The sequence below is a fragment of the Populus nigra genome, chromosome 2 (genome assembly GCF_951802175.1).
Source record: "Populus nigra chromosome 2, ddPopNigr1.1, whole genome shotgun sequence".
In the NCBI taxonomy this organism is placed as follows: Eukaryota; Viridiplantae; Streptophyta; class Magnoliopsida; order Malpighiales; family Salicaceae; genus Populus; species Populus nigra.
Genome location: NC_084853.1, coordinates 40,812,178 through 40,828,005, shown reverse-complemented (window position 1 = coordinate 40,828,005; position 15,828 = coordinate 40,812,178). Strand labels below are relative to the sequence as shown.

Genomic DNA, 15,828 nt, shown 5'->3' with positions numbered 1-15,828 from the left:
GAGATTTTCACCAGTGGTACTATACATATAATTGTAACAACCCTACACTTCCCTTTGTGTTTCTGTGCATCAACTTGAATCGAATAAAAGCCTATAATATAATTCATTGTACAAGCAATGCTTAAATGGAGAAATCGTAGCAGTAACGCATAATATGATTTAAGCCTAGAAAAAATGGGTCACGAAGCATTTCAAATCATCAACATATCATGCATTAAGAAAAAAGAACGATAACAGTTTTTTAACGTTGACAGAAAGGCATGATACAGACCCAAGAGGTCATCGATCTGTATAACATGAAAATAAATAATTCAGGCGACTGCTGCAGTGACTTCAAGTAAAGGGTTACTTCACTTCTTTTTTGTTACGGAAAAGTAAGCAAAACTGTTTATATTTACGTAATTCAATTACAGAAAAAATAAACTGGTTAATGGAATAAAAAAACAGAAATTCACTGGGTTTTGCAATACAGTTTCATAAATGTAAGGTAATAAATACCAAAGATTTTTGAAAAAATCAGAAGAAAAGGAAAAAATAATTAGATTAAGTAGCAGTGCAGGGGAAAAAAAAATACTTAGAAGGGTTTTTTCAGCAGTTGATGAGTTGGAGGAGGAGGAGTTTAAACTCAACTCAGCAGAAAAATCAAAGTGAAAGCCATTCTACTGGGTGGTATTAAACACAAAACAAAAGGCTTAAATCCCAAACATAATAATAAGAAGTGGCAGCAGGAGGGGGAGGAACTGACCTTGACCTTCCTAGTTAGCACAAGCAATATTGAAGACAGAACAGGAGGCGGCAGCTGAGATTATATAAGGGTTTTTTCCCTTTCCTCCTCTCCTCTTCATCTTACTTGCCGCACCATAATTACAGTTCTGCCCCCAGCATATGTAAAAAGAATTTTGAAATTTCCCCTATTCATTAATAAATTGCCCGACTTGACCATTGATTTTTTTACCCTTGCTTTTCTTCCTTGTTTTACTTACAGGTTGGTTGTTACTCTGTAGTGCTTTTGGGTTGTCTTCTCCTTCTCCCTCCCTATGTGGGTTTCCAAACGCAACTTATTTATTTATGTCGGATATCCCTCTACTTCTCCTCCCTCGACTGCCTCGCACCTTCGATTTATTTGGTTAGGCTTTCTTTACCACTATTGATTATTTTTTTGTGGGCTTATATAATACTTACTATTTTTTATTGCCATATTGCCTTGAGCTATGAATTCGTTTATGCAATTTGCAAGTTTGATTGTTCGGATTGAGATAATGGACAAGTGAATGAATACTATAAAAAAGATGCTGCTAAACCTGAAGATTGATTTTTTTTTACCCTCTCACTTGAGTTTTTGATTTCATAAATTTTATTGCATCTTTATATATGAATTTTGAGTTGTAGATATTCAACATTGATCAAAGCTGCCACCCTTCATACTTTGTTCCAGCAACATTTCTGCTAAAAAATTTAGTCTTTTTGAAGCCCCTTGCTGGCTTTTCAAGGTCCGACTCCTACCTAAGTCAGCTGGGATTGGTCTAATTATGAAAGGTTGTGTTTTTATGTTGCTAAGACTCAGTGATAAAACTTGTTCTTGGTTCACCTTTTCAGGTAATTGGTAAATACAAAATGATACGGTGCTGCTTGCACTCCAATTGGCATTCAAGTTTCAAAGGCCAACTCTACTCCAACACAAAGTTAATCCCCCTCTATCAGAGACAAGGGCGAGGAGGAGGAGGACAATGTAGCAGAGAGCAAGTGTGCCTCCCGGGTTGTAGCTCTCTGCCCTTCTCTCATTCGTGTTGTTCTTCTCGTGATCGTAGAGTTAGTCATACTCACGGTCAAATCCCATTTGTTTGGCCATACTCCTCTGCACCAAGAACAATTTTACAAGAAAAACTCTCCCTAATTCTAAACTCAACAGCTAGTAATAAATCCATAACTTCTTTACTGCCCAGTTTTACTATACAGGGAAAAGTTTCAGAGCTAAGTGTTAGGTGGTTTTCTAGCTCCAGCAATGATGATACAGATTCCGATGCTGAAAATGAGGAGAATGATGAGAGTGATAATTGTGAAAGAGAACACAAAGGTTCTATTGTCAAATCAACTGCAGATCCTGCTGAGGTTCATAAGGTATGCAAGGTGATTGATGAGTTGTTTGCATTGGACCACAACATGGAGGCAGTTCTTGATGAATGTGGGATCAATTTATCACATGACCTGGTCATAGAGGTGTTGGAAAGATTCCGTCATGCTAGAAAACCGGCTTTCCGATTCTTCTGTTGGGCAGCGGAGAAGCCAGGTTTTGTCCATGATTCAAGGACTTACCATTCGATGATGATCATACTTGCTAAGGCTAGACAGTTTGAGACTATGATGTCAATGCTTGAAGAGATGGGTGAAAAAAGGCTTTTGACGTTGGACACATTTTCCATTGCAATGAGAGCTTTTGCTGCTGCAAAGGAGAGGAAAAAGGCTGTTGGTATTTTTGAGTTAATGAAGAATCACAAATATAGAGTGGGTGTTGAGACCATTAATGCTCTGCTTGATAGTCTTGGGAGGGCCAAGCTTGGGAAAGAAGCTCAGGCACTATTTGGGAAGTTGGAAGGTAGGTTTACGCCAAATTTGAGGACATATACTGTATTGCTTAATGGATGGTGCAGGGTGAGGAATTTAATGGAGGCAGGGAGGATTTGGAACGAGATGCTGGATGAGGGTTTTAAGCCTGATATTGTCACCCATAATATTATGCTTGAAGGGTTGTTAAGGAGTAAAAAGAGGTCTGATGCAATCAAGTTCTTTGAGGTCATGAAAGCCAAGGGCCCATCACCTGATGTTCGGAGCTATACAATTTTGATCCGGGATCTATGCAAACAAACTAAGATGAAAGAGGCAGTTGGATATTTTTATGAGATGGTTGATTCCGGTTGTCATCCTGATGCTGCAGTTTACACATGTTTGATGACAGGGTATGGGAATCATAAGAGAATGGACATGGTTTATGAATTGTTGAAGGAGATGAAAGAAAAGGGCTGTCCACCTGATGGGAAAACTTATAATGCGCTTATCAAGTTGATGACCAGCCAGAGAATGCCAGATGATGCAGTGAGGATATACAAGAAGATGATTCAAAATGGAATTGAACCTTCAATCCACTCTTACAATATGATAATGAAATCTTACTTTCAAATAAGAAACTATGAAATGGGTCATGCCGTTTGGGATGAAATGAATAAGAAAGGCTTTTGCCCTGATGATAACTCCTATACTGTTTTCATTGGAGGGCTTATAAGTCAGGGTAGATCTGACGAGGCATGCAAATATTTGGAGGAGATGATAGAAAAGGGAATGAAAGCTCCTCAACTAGACTACAACAAATTTGCTGCAGATTTCTCCCGAGCTGGGAAGCCTGATATACTTGAGGAGTTAGCTCAAAAAATGAAGTTCTCTGGCAAGTTCGAAGTCTCTAATGTGTTTGCCAGGTGGGCTGAGATGATGAAGAAGAGAGTTAAGAGAAGAGAACCTGGTGATAGAAAGTGTACTCAACTTTCCCAAGGCCAACGGTACTCTCTTTATGAGATGGCAGATGGATGATGGTTGGCGAAAATCATTTCTTCCTGTTCTTTACTGATGAGTATTTTTTTAATGATTGCCCATTACCAATGGTGCTGGTTTGTGTTGTATATTTTTGTATTCATTACGTCCCACATTTCTTCTTTTAATTCTTATTTTAGTTATTTTCAAGAGATATGTGACTTGTCTTTAATGCAATATAGCCAGTTTTTATTGGTACTCTACTTTCCTTCTCTATGATTTTTCTTCTATTAAGCATTGGATCTCTTCTTTCATGTAGCGAATAAAACTATTGTGTTTCTCTGCCATTTTCTAGCGTTGTTGCTGAGGTTTGCATTGATTTAATCAAAGGAAAAAACAAATCATTTAAGTGAATTTCCTGGGTCACTTTTGAAAGAAAGTAGAGGCTGCATGGGTTAAATTCATGGATGACGTGGGTATGGGTGAATGTTTAGTGAAATCCTCCTGAACATCTGAACCATGTACCATTTTGCTGCAGAAGTTAGTTTTCAAGATTGAGGCCACAGCTATAATCACTAATGAATCATATGATCTAAAATTTCTGAGGCAATTAATTGAATTGTTTCAGATGACTGGTTGTGGAAGGTCATACTGCTATGATGTTAGAACTTAAAGTATAAATTTTTAGGGCTGACCAGCTAGCATTGGAGTCCAAGGTTCTATCACACTCGTTATGACATTTGATTCACCAGAGGTAAAATTTACCCCCAGAGGTAAAAATGTTTATGACATTTGGCTACACACCTGAAGGAACAACAGAAATTACTAGGGGACACATCAGTAAGATCCTGTCCAGAAATATTAGTCTTCTCTTAATTTGTTTTAGTAAATAACATGTTCTCTCATTACATGACCTATTTTACAGATTACTTATGTCACAGTTGGAAAAGAGGCATACCTGTTAGAAGTTCCTGAACATCTGCGTGGTAGTATTCCTCAAGATTATGAGCTGCGTTCATCCAAAAAGGTAAGTGATGCATATTGAATGTTTGGTTTATGACACTTTCTTGAAAAAAGAGCAAGTGTTTGGCCAATTAATCAATGTGACAGGTGTAACATCATCTAATTTGTTGATTCTATTGTTAAAAACATTTGAAAAGTTATCACCATCTGTCATGTGGTGATTCAAATACTGTTGTGGTAGAATGCATTAACAAACATTGTGAACACATATGCAAACATAAGCAAATGAATTGTGTTTCTTGCTTTTCTAGCTTCCTTAAGAATGTGCTTGTCATTGTGCCATGGAATTGCAACAAAAGAACTTGGAATTTAAGTCGTTTGTACTGCTCTTGCCTAATTTTTATCATGGTCATGTGAAATATTTAAAGAAAAGGCCTTGTAAACATGGTTTATAATATAAATAGATAGGGTCAGTATCAGCTAGCATGCCCATAAAAGCTGGCAGGTTCCAAATATGTGATTAGGTGTCAAAGAGTATGAATGAGAATGATGGTGTATGCATGTATAATAACGACCTGATTTTACATTTATTTATTACAAACTACAATCTATGTTAACTGGGTCCCTTTTTTGCCGGACAAGGAAATATTGTGGCTGGGATCTTAACTTTGGCTATAGCAAATAGCTTACTGGTCTTAGGAAATTTGGTTTTCCTTGTCACTATCTTGTTTAAATTCTTGTTCTTCATGCTGCCTGGGACATGCAGGGCTTCTGCAGGTACTGGACTCCAAGTATAAAGAAGTTCTTAGGAGAGCTCTCACAGGTTGAATCTGAAAAGGAGTCGGCATTGAGAGCATTTTGCAGAGGTTAATTGTGCGTTTTTGCAAGTACCTTGACAAGTGGAGACACTTAGTTTCTGCAACTGCAGGTTTGTGCACCAACTTTATTCACGTAGAATAGGATCTTGATTATGAATATGCATCTCTCTCTACACTACAGCATGTCTGTAGAAAGCTAACAAGAGCAAATTGTATTTCAAGTAGAATCCAAATTTCTCTCTTTCAAACACGCAGGCGCTCCCACTCCTTTGTGGGATGAAACTATTGTCATGGTATGATTTCAATTCGTTTTTCTTTACTGAAACTAGTCACACATGATGCAGAAGTGGATGTTTTGAACTTTTGATCAGTCTGGCAATTGTAAGTGTCTATTATGAAGGACCTGCATAGGTTCATCATTGTCAAGTGAAGTACCATGCCTTTCTGCAAAACAATTAGGACACCCTGTTCTTAGGAGCGACTCTTTGGGAAAGGGTGCATTTGTCCCAAATGACATTAGTATTGGGGGTTCTGGTTGTGCCGGCTTTATCCTTCTCACTGGTCCTAACATGGGTGGAAAATCTACTCTTCTTCGGCAAGTTTGTTTGGCTGTGATTCTGGCCCAGGTAAATTATCTTTCCTTCAAAATATATGTTTTGCCTGGTAACCATCCACATTCTCCATCAAGAACTGAAATAAGAATAGGCCAAAAACAAGACTCTAGGTGAACCAATTAGAAATTAAATAAACCAAATAGCAAATGATGAGCAGAGGCATTCACGATTAGAGAAAAATAAAGCCATAATGCAAAATCATCTACGCTTTCAACTCCCGTGCTAAACTATCACAAACTGCATTGCTTTTAGGGGGAGTATTGTTATCTTACTTAAAATATTCTTACTGAAAAATCTCAACCATTGGATTTACAAGGTCCACTCATTCAATGCATGAAATTTTCAGAATTGCTTTTGAAAAGGATATACGATAAGGTTAGCATTACTTCTAGGATAAATTAGTACAAGGACTCATTTTACATGCATACATGCATTATTCTAATGAGTAGAAGCAATACAAAATTACAATGTAGATACATTAAAGGGATTAAAGATGCATTCTTTTTCGTTGAATGTTTCTGATGGTCTCCTCCAGCTGTTCCATATTGATTTTTTTATTCACTCGGCCATCTGTTCCAGCCTCCTCCATCTTCTTACCTTCGCCTCCTGAGTTATCTGCTGAGAATGCTAAGATAGGGATGTGAACGCCATAAAACTTCTCCTCTTTTCTTATCTGTCTTGTTGCTTCACACCCGTCCATTTTTGGCATCTGTTGAACACAAGATATTATAACATGGTTAGCGTAAACTTTATCATAAGATAAAAATTATTTGCATGAACCAAGTTTAAGTGGCAACATATTTCCTCATGATCTTCCATCCAGTATATTAGTTGCAAGAACTAATAAATCATTTAGCTGTCAAAACTCACCTTCATAGCCTTCTCCCCTCATTATCCTCAAATAAAAGCAAACTGACAGTATAATGTTGGGGGGAAACACGAGGAGGGTTAGACAGCATACTGTTTTATTTCGTGAGATTTGCAGGAAATTTCTTGTCAACCAACTAATTACTAGCTTGTTTTAAGTTTAATGTTGGGTGCTCACATTGTTGTTTGTTTTAAAAAAATAAAAGATAAGTAGGCATTTTAGGAACGAAAACAATTGATATCAACATGAAAAGAATGAGATTCATATTCTTTACCTCGCAGTCCATTAATATGTAGTCATAAGGAAGCACAATAGAGTGGCTATGTTCCCTTTGGTTGTGCAGACCTATGCGAACTAGTTGAAAAGCTTCCTCTCCATTTTCACAAACCTCAACAGTTGCACCATGCCCTTTAAGAATGTGCCTGGTCACTCTGCGGGATATTTCATTATCATCAGCGACCAAGAATTTTAACCCGCTTAAGGATTTGCCTTTGCTTAGATTACCACATACTTCTTGGATCTTTGATGATCTAACTGGGAGCCTTTCAATTGGAGACCGTCTTGATTTGGATCTAACATGAGAATGATCTGGATCATCCAACAAAGGATTCTTCCTGTTTTTTTCATTTTTTGAGCTACCTTCTGCTTGTGAGTCCATTTGTTGAAATGAGTTTTTACAAGTTGATGGAACCTTTAACTTTGTTCTTTGTGAATGTGTTGATGAAGATGAACCAGGATCTTTAAAAGCATTTGTTGCTTGGATTGTACTTCCTCTCTTTGATCTCGAAATAAGTCCATGACCCCCGAATTCAGGTAGAAGTCGTATCACTTGATACAAGCGGGAACCATGAAATGGTTTCAACAAAATATCATCCCTTGGATCGATCAAGTCCTGTTCAAAGCTTCTCAAATTGATACTTCGTGAAGTTGGTTTATCCAGCCAAACAACCTTGCAGCAACTGCTATGAAGGTCTCTTTTAAATTCAGCAACGACTCTACAAAGTTCCTGAAAAGGTCCAGCACCAGCATCAATCACAAGCAATACAAAGCCTGGTGCACCTCTAAGATTACTACTTCTACTTGCGGATGGTTTTTGATCTATCCCGTCCATGGAACTTAAAGGCACGTCCTTCATTGATCTAGAGTTAAAATGGTCACTTCTTGAGCCCAAATCAGATTTTCCTGAAGAACTATGTGGAGAACCATTCTGCCTAGCTTTTATTCTCTTTAGAGTAGAGTGAAGATGCTCCCATTCCTTCACAGATGATACTTTTATCCCCAAACCCTCTATATATTTCTGTGAACTTCTTAGCCGCTCTTCATTTTGAATCAGGAGAACAACATGGGATCCTTCAATCTTGGGACTAGAACTAAGTATAGACAGCCTAGGACTCGGGGTGCGAATCACTAGGCCTGGAGAAGGAGTTCTAATAGTCAGCTCCGAATAGTTATGTTCACCGTCGGACATTGAATCCCCTTCAATCTCAACTTCAGCATTTTTGTTATCTGTTGAAGGTATCTCGCATATGTCAAGGAAAACATTGAACTTGAAGCAAGTTCCCTTCTCGCCATTCTTTTTATTCACGATTCCTATTTCTCCTCCCATTAGACGCACCTGGTGAAAATTATTTAACAAAGGTTCATCGAAGAAATATAATCAAAAGCATAAACAAGAAAGGAAAAAGTTTTGAGGATTTAAACAATCTTTGGTACTTAATGTGCTATAAAAAACTACTAGTTAATTTGTGCAAAAGTTGAGTACGTACCAAAGATTGAACGATGCCAAGTCCTAAGCCAGTTCCTCCTTGTCCAAGAGCTGTTTCTTTGACTTGAACAAAATTCTCAAACACTGATTTTTGCTTTTCTATTGGAATTCCTTTACCTGTATCATTCACCTCAAATACAAATTCCATAGAGCTTTGTTTTGGCTTCATTGCATTAAATTCTTTTTTGTTCTTGGAAAAAAGGTATGAAAAACATCTCCACAAACCATTCTGATTGGAAGCCATTATCTTGTTCTCTAAACTGGGTTTTTGAGTCCATGCTCGTACTGATACATACCCCTCAAATGTAAACTTAACAGCATTGCTAAGTAAATTGCACAAGACTTGCTTTAGTTTTCCCCTGTCGCCTTTCACTCGAGAATGTTTGAGAATGGAACCATCATAGGGGTCCAGCACCACATCTACACCCTTTTTCATTCCCACAGGATGATACAAATCAACTGCATCTTCAAGAAGCTTGGCTAAATCAAATTCTTCTTCTTCAAGTTGCATTTTGCCAGCTTCAATTTTGCTGGTATCAAGAATAGAATTCAACAAACCTGTACAGGTAAGCAATTTAAATTATTAAAGAGTATTCTATACAAAAAGCTATAATTCTAATGTGCTAAAAAGATTATTCCATATAGAAGCTTACCTACTAGGTCCTTTGTGCAACCATCCATTTGTCGTAAATTTGTATCTAACTCGGAACCTGCACGCACTTCTGCATAGCATATCTCTATCAAACCAGTAATGCCTGCTAAAGCCGCTCGAATGTCATGGCTAGCAGTAGCAAATGCAAGACTCTTATTCATACTCTTTCGTTCTGCTTGTTGCGTTGCTTCCATTTGCTTTATTAGTGTTGAACACAAGTGCATTTCCCTTCTTGCAGACCTAACCACTAGCAATATGAAACTAACAATCGAAACGAAAATCGCAGCAATCATTATTATGAATAGAATGAGGGATATTTTAATGGTCCTGTTAACACTGCTCGCTAGTCCATTGTATGGGAAAGCCAGTGCATATACCTGCAATCCAAATTCCCATAAATTGTATGAATTCAGAAAGCAGTTATCAATAAATTTCAAATTAATCTATGAGCCAATCTTGCATGAATGATTTTAAGGGACAACCATATATGAAAGGCTCGAATTTTATGAGCTCTAAATGAAAACACAGTAGTATACCACAACAAAGTATGGAAAGTGACCAAAAAGTAACTCGTGACTAAAAATTTGTTTTTCAAGAATGATACATACCGATTGCACTCCCACGATTTCAACCCGGGAGCAGAAAACTCTGTACTTTGCTTCCCCAAGGTCCAACACTGAATCTTCTAGTTTGCCATTGTTCGGCATGCATGAAACATTTCCGACGTGATCAATTTGATCACCATTCAGTTTTGTCATGTATAGAAAAACTGAGTTTTCCTTTATCACAGTTTGAGTGTTAGGCAATCCTCCTACAAGAACTTTGCCGGATTGGGTAGCCAAGTACAAGCTCCCACCATAAAGTTCTACATTGTTGAAGAAACTAGTTAATGCTTTAGCCGAAAACCCTAAAGAGAGGGCTCCTTGTCCATGTAAACTAACTGTGTTAAGGAATAGAGGATCTTGAGCACTGTTCCATCCACTCTCAAATGATGCATACCCTTGACTACTATTTAATGCTTGCTCAATCCAACTTGCATTAGTCATAATGAAAGGAAGGGATTTAACTGCATCTCCATATACTCTTCCTGTGTCTGAATCTACAGGTTGTCTATACCAAGAAAAGTTCCTCACATTTGAAGCTGTAGAGTTAGAGTACATAGCAAATGTTTGGTTGCCTTCATAATAGTATGAGAAGAAAAGACCTCCCAATCCAATATATGAAATCTGTGATATGAAAGGAATTATTGAAAATGCTTGAAACAACAAGGGAGCTACCTGCAGACAAAAGGAGAAACGAAAAAACTTAACTTAGCCCTCTTAATAGTAAATTACTCCTCTTTGTAACATTATTATTACAAATACTAGTAACTTCTAAAGTATATTAATTGAGTATGGACACAAACCTTATTCTCAACATCATATGATGAGATTTTGCTTCCATTAATGGAGGAACTCATAACTCTTGCTAAATTTATTGCAGATGAGTTTATGGGGTGCAAATATTTAGCTATGTTCTCAATTTCAGACAACAATCCAGATTGAACAACTTGGGCGTTGAAATCCATGTGCTTCTTCATCTGTTTGATCATATTATACCACCATGGTACCACTACACAAGGGAGTAGCAAAACTCCAATTGCCTGCATTTAAGTTTATACAAACCTTGAGTGCAATTCCAAATGCAGTGGAATAAAAGAAAAGGAATATAATAATTGTTAGAGAAATATTAGATGAAAACCCATTTTATAATAGGTGATTATCATAGAGAAATTAAATATTTTCATCAGTATATTTCAGGCATGCAGTAATAAGCTACGTTGAAAATCAAACAAATAGTAAAAGAATTTTGCATGCAATTACGTAATTTTATTAAAATGAACAAGTGCAGTACCAGAATGATGAAGATGAGAACAGGCCTTGACGCTATCAATGAGCTGAGCTTCATTGGATTTTGTAGATGTGATGAAACAGGGCCAAAATGAACTCTCTGCATCCATGAAAACCATAGAGAATCAAATCAATAATATTGCCACTTAATTAGGTTGAATATCGTTATTCATAATTAGAAGAATATAAATCTTTTTCATAAATGACTGTATGTAAGAGATTTAAATCATATCTGGTTGATATTCAAATATACATGGTAATTAACGTTTCTAGTTTCTACTTCCTTTCTTATCAAATTATTTTGCTTCTAAATCCTCCTTTTTTTACGAAGAAAAAAACAAGGAAAAAATTTCTCTCTCTCAACTGTAGTTAGTATTTCAAGACTATTGTTTTTTCAAGTGTGTTTTTTATTAGTAAATGTATTAAAATAAAAAAAAATTAATATTAATACATCAAAACAAGATAAAAACATAAAAAAATAAAAAATATTTTTTTAAAAAAATTATTTTTAAAACACAAAAATAAATATAATATTGACTAATGATACTGTGATGTTAATGAAGTATTTTTCTTTTTTTCCTTCGATAAAGAAGGGGATTGTTATTACTTATTTTAGAGACTCTTGCCCGATATAAATCATGTTTTGTGATTTGAATATTAAATGAAATGATTTGGTGAGTAAATTGCTAGGTATAATTTTCTTTAAAATTACTAATTAATGTGACTGGATCATGTAAAGCAGAGTAGAACAATTTGCAGGCGCGCACTAATTAATGATCAAGGGGAACATTTTTGCAACACGTTTGTGCTTGTGTGAGGATTCTACCATACATTTTACCTTGAACGGCCACTTCAAAAGTACAAGAACTAATTAATGTGATTTTTATTGTTATAGTTTGAAAAAATTAATAGGTTTAATAATTAAAAGTTATAAATTATATTTTTTATAACCATCTTGTTGACATAGATTTTTTAGATTTCACAACTCCACGACCACTGTATAACCTTTCTATCCTCGGATTATTAGAGGTGATTGAGATTTATCTTCTTTCCCTTGTTTTGGTAAAATGAGTATTTTAGCAATAATTACATGTACTATAACAAAATAGTGTTCGAGAACGTCTACACAAACATGTTCATAGGTTTATGTATGAGATTGTTAACGAGAAAAAGAGACCGTCTGCCACATCAGTAAATATGTCAACGTAAATTATTAATTAATATATAATTTTATGGTATATCTAAATTAGGTTGACAGTGATATCTCAGCTTGATAACGTGTGTACTTTAGAGGTGTTTGAAAGTTAGGTAATAATTATTTTTTAAAATATTTTTTATTTAAAAATACATTAAGATAATATTATTTTTTATTTTAAAAAAGTTATTTTTAACATTAATATATCAAAATGATATAAAAATATCAAAAAAAATTAATTTGAAATAAAAATAAGAAAATTTCAAAATTTTTTCAAAAAGAATTGAGTTGATCACCGTCGCATTGTCAATGAGCTTATAGTTCAATCAATGATATACGTGTATTCTTCTTCTTTTTCAAAACAAAATTGTATCAAAATCTCTCAATTCTCACCCAAAAAAAAAACTCTCTCTCATATTAACTATCAATGCAACAAGTCGTGTTGGTTAAAGAAGTTCTCATATATATATATATATGTCCACAAACACTTTTATTATAATCTGGCATGGCAGTGGAGATTTAAAAAGCATATCAAATTAATTTACACATATTGTACTGATAATTAAAAAAATTCAAGTGATTAATAACAGACATGCATGTTTTTAATTAAGACAAAATACGCTTGAATATATATATTTTTTAATCTTTTCTTTCTCATTCTACTACTCCAAACAAAAAAAAAGGGAAAACCATGTTTTTTTATTTATTTTTAACCCTATAGAAACAAAACTCTAGAAATAAACTTTGAGTATTCTTTTAGGAATAACTTCAAATATTATTCTTAAAAACTAATGAAAAAATCTTTAAATAATATTTTTCTCCATGTAAATATACATGAACATGTTTTTCTATAGTAAGAAATCATCAATAAAAATAATTAAAGAAGAATATCCACATACTTCAAATAGTGTTATAAAATATCAACTATCCTTAATTTCCAGTCTTCTACGAACATATATAGACGATTCAATCGTTAAATATATTTTTTATATATGATATAGAGGGACATGGAAGATCGACTACGTACTACACACGTAGACGGAAAAACACAAGGAAAAAAAAACGTAGAGAAAGATATTAGGTTTGAGAGAGAAAAAGGAGAGAACCTGCTTTGACTGCGCCGCAAAAGAGGGGATAAAAAGGGACACAAAATCCTATGCCTAACTCTAACTCTCTCTCAGTGTCTTCCTCGTTTGAAGCAGAAAACCTCACTCTCTGTCTCTTCTTTTTTTTTCTTCCAAGTACGTTGTTTTAGCTCGTTAAGGTAGTAACATGTCTGTCAAGGAAGAGTGGGCATTTATGTAGACAAATATTGAGCAATATTTAGTGTATATTTACAAGGAAAAGTTGTTCTTCGAAAAAGGAAAATACTGGGGAAGTAATGGGAATTTCGATAATTTTGGCCACCAAGGATTGATCATTCAGAAAAGCAACTGACTGAAATAAACAAATTTAAATTACATATGGCAAGGTAATTATCGTTTTGTTGACAAATTTTAGGATAGAAGCACCACGTTGGCTCCATGCAACAACAATCTCTGCATGAAATGATTTGAAAAAGTGAAATATACATACAAAATAATTAGATAAAATAATTAACTTATAATTTATTTTCGCTTTTTCTTTTTCATGGGAGAACTATAAGCTCTAGGGCCGGGTACTTTCTGCAATACTAGAGGTACTGACCCCAATAATTTGTTTTCCTTTCTCGGCACTATTGATTTCTTTATATACAGTTAAGACATTTAATTGAGAGAGAATCAAGCAGTATTGTTACCAGCATGGCAGCAAATTATATGGAGTAAAATTAAAAAAGGAAATTTTAAGAGCACATTGTATTGCTTAATATCTTTTGAGATCTTGGTATATTTAGAAATTCAGAAAACAAGCCCTTCTTAGCCTGAAAGAAATTAATATGAGAAGGCTTAAAAAATATTGGGGGGGGGGGGGGGGGATACAGGTTTATAGACAAAGTTGATAATGTATTTTTGTGTGTAGAAAAATATAATTCTGTAACAAAGCTAAATTCATATCAATTAAAAGTATACTGATGACCTAAATTCGATTTACTTAAGACCATACTAAAATATTATATTAAAAAAAAAACCCTATACCTTCTATTTTCCATACAACTTTACTTCTGGAAAGATAATTTTCTTAGTAAAAAACAAAAAAATTATTAAATATATTCATTAATTTATTGTATCTTTAAATTAACGGTAAGTTTGTTAATCCTAAAAGTTTGGAGTCATCGAATGAACTCATTATTATATATATCATATATATCTTATTATTCTATCTTTAGATTAACGGTAAGTTCGTTAATCCTAAAAGTTTTGAGTGATCGATTGAACTCGTTATTATATATATCTTATTATCTTATCAATTTATACCGTGTGTTGTCATGAAAATAAATCATTTGTTTTAGTAAGTCCGTTAATGCTAAAAGTTTGGAGTGATCGATTAAGCTCCTTATTATACATATTTTATTATTTTATCAATTTATATCATGTGTTGTCATGATAATAAATCATTTATTTTAGTAAGTTCGTTAATTTTAAAAGTTTAAAGTGATCGATTCAACTCGTTATTATACATATTTTATTATTCCATTATTTATATCATGTGTTATCATGAAAATAACTTATTAGTTTTGGTATTATATCAAGAGAAATAATTATTTTCTTAAATGATAATTTTTTGATGATATGTATGTTGTAATGAATAATAACTCATGAGTTATCGGGTAAAGAATTTTTTTAGATTTCAAAGCAAAATATTTTTTTTATTAATATAAATATCCAGGTCAGCATATCTCGACTAAACTTTAATTGTTAGGAAATATTCGATGTAGTTGGTGATATATTACATTCAAGAGATTTGTTTTTTTTAAAATAAAATAGTAGAGTATGCACTGCAAAAAATGAATTAAATAAAGTTAATATTCGTTAATCTCTATTATTTTCTCAAGAATTAATTATCAAAACACAAAAATCGGATTTTCTTACTTATTGAGAATTAAAAAATATGGCAATTAAAGGTATGAGATGCAGCAATTACTCACTCGTGGACCCAGTAGATACTGCATTGAATGGAAATGAAAGCATGGATGTCTTTTACCGAGTTTGCAAATTTGCCGTATTTCAATGTGTGGACTGATACTCAAAAACTCCATACAGTCAACGTTTACTTAACCCCAACTGCTCTGCTAACTCGTCTTTATTAATACTGACAACATATCTAAAGTTTGTGGCTGAATCGACGTAGCTGTACACATAAAATACTATTAATTATAATAAATTATTTTTCAATTTAATTTTTTAACAGCATAATTTTTTATTTTATTTTTAAAAAAATTTAATTATCATTTAATATTAGATTATTTTAAAAATTATATTTGATCATTTTTTCTATTTTATTTTAGCTATATACCAGTTCTATGAATTTATTTTATTTTAGTTATATACCAGTTCTATTTTATTTTTATCATTTTCAACCTTTATCAATACATCTATTCCAAAGTGGGACTTCATAATTTATTTATT

At 34.1% G+C, this 15,828-nt stretch overlaps 2 protein-coding genes across 5 annotated transcripts; one reads left to right on the top strand and one right to left on the bottom strand.

Moving 5' to 3' along the window:
• The first annotated feature begins 589 nt into the window (after positions 1 to 589).
• On the top strand, positions 590 to 3,782 carry LOC133682594 (pentatricopeptide repeat-containing protein At3g62470, mitochondrial-like). Of its 4 annotated transcripts, none has more exons than XM_062106005.1 (3): positions 590 to 815; positions 986 to 1,126; positions 1,597 to 3,782. In XM_062106005.1, exon 3 carries the CDS (start codon positions 1,615 to 1,617, stop codon positions 3,577 to 3,579), a length of 1,965 nt encoding a protein of 654 aa, XP_061961989.1. In that variant the 5' UTR covers positions 590 to 815; positions 986 to 1,126; positions 1,597 to 1,614; the 3' UTR covers positions 3,580 to 3,782. The 4 variants fall into 4 exon arrangements, with proteins under 4 accessions (XP_061961989.1, XP_061961988.1, XP_061961990.1 ...); XM_062106004.1 differs by having other exon boundaries at positions 590 to 887; XM_062106006.1 differs by lacking the exon at positions 590 to 815 and adding an exon at positions 1,390 to 1,490 and having other exon boundaries at positions 940 to 1,126.
• Positions 3,783 to 6,401: 2,619 nt separating this feature from the next.
• On the bottom strand, positions 6,402 to 11,146 carry LOC133681706 (histidine kinase CKI1). Its single transcript, XM_062104814.1, has 8 exons — positions 11,093 to 11,146; positions 10,605 to 10,841; positions 9,808 to 10,476; positions 9,201 to 9,576; positions 8,549 to 9,105; positions 7,340 to 8,397; positions 7,057 to 7,276; positions 6,402 to 6,623 (listed from the first exon to the last, which is right to left on the bottom strand). The coding sequence occupies exons 1-8, from the start codon at positions 11,144 to 11,146 to the stop codon at positions 6,402 to 6,404; spliced, it is 3,393 nt and encodes a 1,130-aa protein (XP_061960798.1).
• Positions 11,147 to 15,828: the final 4,682 nt, after the last annotated feature.

What these genes read in the sequence shown, in the direction of transcription:
- LOC133682594 (XM_062106005.1), top strand. Translation starts at nt 1,615, where the DNA reads ATGATACGGTGCTGCTTGCACTCCAATTGGCATTCAAGTTTCAAAGGC.
- LOC133681706 (XM_062104814.1), bottom strand. Translation starts at nt 11,146, where the DNA reads ATGAAGCTCAGCTCATTGATAGCGTCAAGGCCTGTTCTCATCTTCATC. An exon ending in TTCTCATCTTCATCATTCTG is followed by an intron (nt 10,842 to 11,092) that starts GTACTGCACTTG and finishes ACTTAAATGCAG; the next exon opens with GCAATTGGAGTTTTGCTACT. An exon ending in TTGGCATCGTTCAATCTTTG is followed by an intron (nt 8,398 to 8,548) that starts GTACGTACTCAA and finishes AATTTTCACCAG; the next exon opens with GTGCGTCTAATGGGAGGAGA.